The sequence below is a fragment of the Alligator sinensis genome, unplaced genomic scaffold, assembly GCF_000455745.1.
Source record: "Alligator sinensis unplaced genomic scaffold, ASM45574v1 scaffold165_2, whole genome shotgun sequence".
NCBI classification, from domain to species: domain Eukaryota; kingdom Metazoa; phylum Chordata; order Crocodylia; family Alligatoridae; genus Alligator; species Alligator sinensis.
In genome coordinates, this window is record NW_005841965.1 from 998,223 (window position 1) to 1,002,712 (window position 4,490).

General features: G+C 43.4%; 1 protein-coding gene across 1 annotated transcript in view; it reads right to left on the reverse strand.

Annotated features, from left to right (window-relative positions):
• Positions 1 to 4,490, reverse strand: part of ANO3 (anoctamin 3) — a 462,814-nt gene that overhangs the window by 163,943 nt on the left and 294,381 nt on the right. The window contains 1 exon segment of the mRNA XM_006020701.3: positions 278 to 414. Within this exon segment, the coding sequence (XP_006020763.1) occupies positions 278 to 414 (137 nt within the window).

The following is a 4,490-nucleotide window of genomic DNA, read 5'->3' on the forward strand; positions in this document are numbered from 1 at the left end:
GGGCAAGGTCCCATATGGGCTGATTTGCCACAGGCACCCCGTGTCCTACTCGGGTCACCTCTGCCTGGAAGCACACTTGGCCTTATTTCTTCTGTACATTTGTAACTTTAGTTTGATATCAGTGTTGTCTTTAATTCTGCAGAAGACCTCTCAACTTTATTTATTTAAATATCAAGTTATAATCTAAATGTTTCTTTAAAGTGAACCAATGTATTTTAAGTAACTCAAGCACATAATGACAATTGATATAATTTAATAACATTCTACAGTCCATTACCTTCAAAGATGACTTAATCCGAGGTTCTGGTTTCTGTCTGATAAGCTTGTTTTGAATAAGTAGTGACTGATCTGTACGAGAATCATAATTCCCATGCTCTGAATCATCTGTATATGTGTCTTTGTCTTTTCCTATATCTGAGGGAAAAACAAAATAAAACAGATAGGCTTACTGGAGATTATTGTAGAGACATACTAGAAGTAATATTATAGGTCTGGATGAGATGGAACATTCCTTACAAGTACCTACCTTCCTGTACCTTTACTAATAACAGGCTTTTGATCTGAAGTTTTGTCAGGATTACCTCACAGTGTAGATGTGGTTTCTTTTTATTACAAAACTTACCAAAATCTGGTCTACTACATTGGGTCAGTCCATGCAAAAAATCAGGATATTTTCGAAAAAGCTGCTTAAGAATTAAATTATTCAGATGAACTTGTGCATTTCCATAACAATACTTTGGACTTGAAACTTCCAATTTTGTACACACGTACATCATATATATATGATTTTATAAGTTTGGCACTGAACTGGGCTCTATGGACTCTACTATACAACTGCCACACAATGTTAAACATATTTAAAATTTTATACCTCCTTCCCCATCTGTAAAATGGGTATAATGTTACTGATTTTATAGTTAGTTTCTTCAATTGTTAAGGGATATTTAGCTCCTTCAACAACAGATCAGTTATAGTTAAAAAACATCTGTCATGCTCTAGGAAGTACTCAATTCTTTCTTAGGCAGACAAGGTTCTTTGGGTGAATCTGATATCTTTTATTAGACCAACTTAATAGTTGGAGAACAATTTTTAAGCAAGCTTTTGGTTTCAAAAACCCTTCGTCAGGTTAAGGAAGTTTCTTTATTATGATAATTCTTTATCAGGATCTCTTGTTAAACATGCATGTCTGATTACCCAGGGCCCACATATCTTCAGGGCTAAGGAGAGACATTCAGAAAGCCAGAGCCTGAATTGATTCAAGCTTTGCAGGTTAGTTTAGCCTGCATAGATTGAACCAATTTTCAAGTGAATAGACATTCACGTTTGACTCAGGAAATGCAGGCTAAGGCTAGAAGCAGGGGGAGGGGAGGTTAGAGTATGACCCTGGCTGCAGGGAAGCTATGCTGGGGGGAGAGGAGGAGTGTGGCCCAGCCCTGGTAGTAGCCTCAAGTGAACTGGCTAGGGAGGGGGTTTAATTTCCTACTCCCTGTCCTACCAGCAGAGACCTGAGCTGGGGTCTGCCTGGCACTCCCTTCTCACTGCTGCAGCAGCAGGGGAGGGGACATGGCCAAATGACAGCCAGTGTGGCCCCCTGATGTAAAGGGGGTGGGGGGTGTTATTTCCTGATTGCTGCTTCAGGCTATCACTCCCTGAACAGGGCAAGCAGCAGAATAAGCCCCCTCCCTCCCCGCTTCACCTAAGGAGACCATGTCAGCTGGCCTCTGCCGTTCTAGCAGTGATGGGGGAGGGACCCTGACAAGGCAGCAGCCCCTGTGATGGTGTCCTGGGAGCACATACCTCTTTCCAGTGGGGGGCTACATTGTAGGTGAGAGTGGGGTGTTCAGAGCTGCTGCAGACTGTGTGGGGCATCTGGTAAAGGGGGCAGGGAGGGGTCTTATTCCACCACTCATGCAGTGATCAGAAGAGGTGGGTGGTCAGGGCTAGCAGACCCTGGCTGCTGTTCCCTGGGGGAAGAGGGGGGAATAAATCCCCTCCCTGCCCATTTTGCCTCAAGGGGCCATGCTGGCCAGAATCTGGCTACACTCCTGCCCCTACCCCTGCCACTGCAGCAGTGAGCGCCAGGGAGATCCCAGCTCAGGTTGGTGCTGGTGGGACAGAGAGTGGCGAATTAAACCTCCTCCCTGACTAGTTCACTTATGGCTAATGCCAGGGCTGGCCACACCCCCTGCTGCTCCAGCAACAATGTGGGGAAATGCCTGACAGGGACTGCTCTGGCTGGGGTCCCAGGGGCAGAGAAGGTGGGAAATAAACCCCCTCCCTGCCCCCTTCACCTCAGGGAGCCATGCCAGCCAGCTCCTGGCTGCTTCCCCACCCCTGCAGCAGTGAGGGGGGTGGGGGACCCTGACACAGGGTGCTGCACCCCAGCCAGGGTCCATGCTCTGCTGGGACAGAGGGGAATAAACCTCTTCCCTGCCCTCTTTGCCTTAGGGAGCCAGCATCTGGCCATGCCTTCACCCCTGCCCCAGCTAGGGAGCAGAGGGGCAGGGCCAGCCCTGCTTCACTAGAGAAGAGAGCACAGCCAAGTCCACGGCTGCAGAGCATGCTGGAATGCTGGGGGACTCTGTTTTAACTTAAACCAGGAAGAGGTCTGGGACAGAAATTTCATAAAGTGGTTTGACCTCAATCAACTAAGTCTGATTCAACCAGGCTTATCTCAAACTGTTTTTGGCCATTTTGAAACTGGTTTATGGTCACTGAACTTATGTTCCGTTACAGGTTTAAATCAGTTTCTGCTCACTTAAACTGGTTTATGTGCAACTTTTGTCCCTAGCCCTGAGAACTAATACACTGAAGAGTGGAAGCCTTCCCTATAGCCTGATATGCCTTTCCCCATTATGCCCCTACTCCATACACCCCCAGAGGAGTAATATAAACACTATATAGCACCTGGATCACTTAAAGAATCATATATAATGTCCCCTCCATTCACTTTATTATGACTGATTTAAATTCATGCATGTTATGAAATCCCCACTTTCCCAAAATTACTACCTTTAAATGAAAAAGGAAAAAGTGTTCCCATGGCAACTGTAATGAAGCCATATTGCAAATAAAGAGACATTTTAAGATATGAAAGCTACTACCACATATAATAAGCCAAGTTCTCATCTCAGCTTTCATATCAACATGGGAAATTCAGAGTAACTGGGAACAGCATTTAACCCAGTCATTCTAAACCATAAATATATGCCAAAAAATGAGTCATGGTTGCTGTGGGAACCATAACCTTGAATTTCCTGAATTCTATATGCTTCAAAACTCAGCTGTAATAATATAGTATTTTCATGTAATTGTTCAGTTGAGCAATTAAATTCTCCATAGCAAATATTACAAGAAAACAATCAGAATTAATTGACAACCTACAAACTGTTAGATGCACCACTGAATCAGGTGCTTTATTCACAATATATTTACTGTATTTACTTGAATATAAGACAATCCTGATCATAAAATGACCCCTCCAATAAACAGATTTTATATATGGAAAACGTATCAATTTGCTAGAATTGTCCAGGTGCAGAATCTAATTATTGGAAGTTTCTCTTGAATTTGTCCCCCTCCTGCTGTTATAGCAGGGTAAAATAAATTGGGGGCAGGGAGGCCAGGCAAGTAGCCTGCTTGACCTCTGCCCCCAACTTCTTACCACTGCAGGTCCTTCCCTCTCCTTACTGCTAGAACCTTCTCTCCCTGAGCACACTGAAGTGCAAAGCAAATTTCAAATCACTGTCCTTGAAATAACATGCTTGTAGTAATTTGCATATGGGCAGACCACTACAGGTACCCATATACTATCCAGAATTGGTGCATTTTACCTTTTTTGAAATTACTGCAAATTTTAGCACAGAGAGGATCTCCATAAACAAACTTTTGAGCAGCACTTTTGTATTTACACATATATAGTACAAACTATGCATTATACTAGTCCAAAGTTAAAAGACTCATGATCAAGGGTCCTGGTTTTCTATGGTTAAAAATTGCAAATTCTCTGATTAAGAAATCCCAAATCTGCATTTTTCCCTAATTAAAATGAAATTCCACTAGATATACAAAGGTATAAGATGAACACAATGTTTTATTGATATATATATATTTATAATTTAAAGCAATTTGGGAGCTTACCAGTGCCTCAATCATTATAATAAAACAAAGTCTAAATACCTATATATTTTGGCATTTGATTTTGGTTTTTTTAAAATAGAAAATCAGAACTCCCCCTGCCCGTTCACCAGGATGTGGGTCCAGCTGCAGCTGTCCTCCGCTACTGCTTTGTGTTGCTGAGCAGCCCTGATATAATGGTGATCTTCTCCTGCCCATGCCATTGCCCTTCACTCCTGACCCTGGACCTGCTGGTGCCTTTCACTCCCCATCCACAACTCCCTGGACCTGCTGGGGCCTCTTATAGATTCATAGACGTTAGGGTCGGAAGGGACCTCAATAGATCATTGAGTCCGACCCCCTGCATAAGCAGG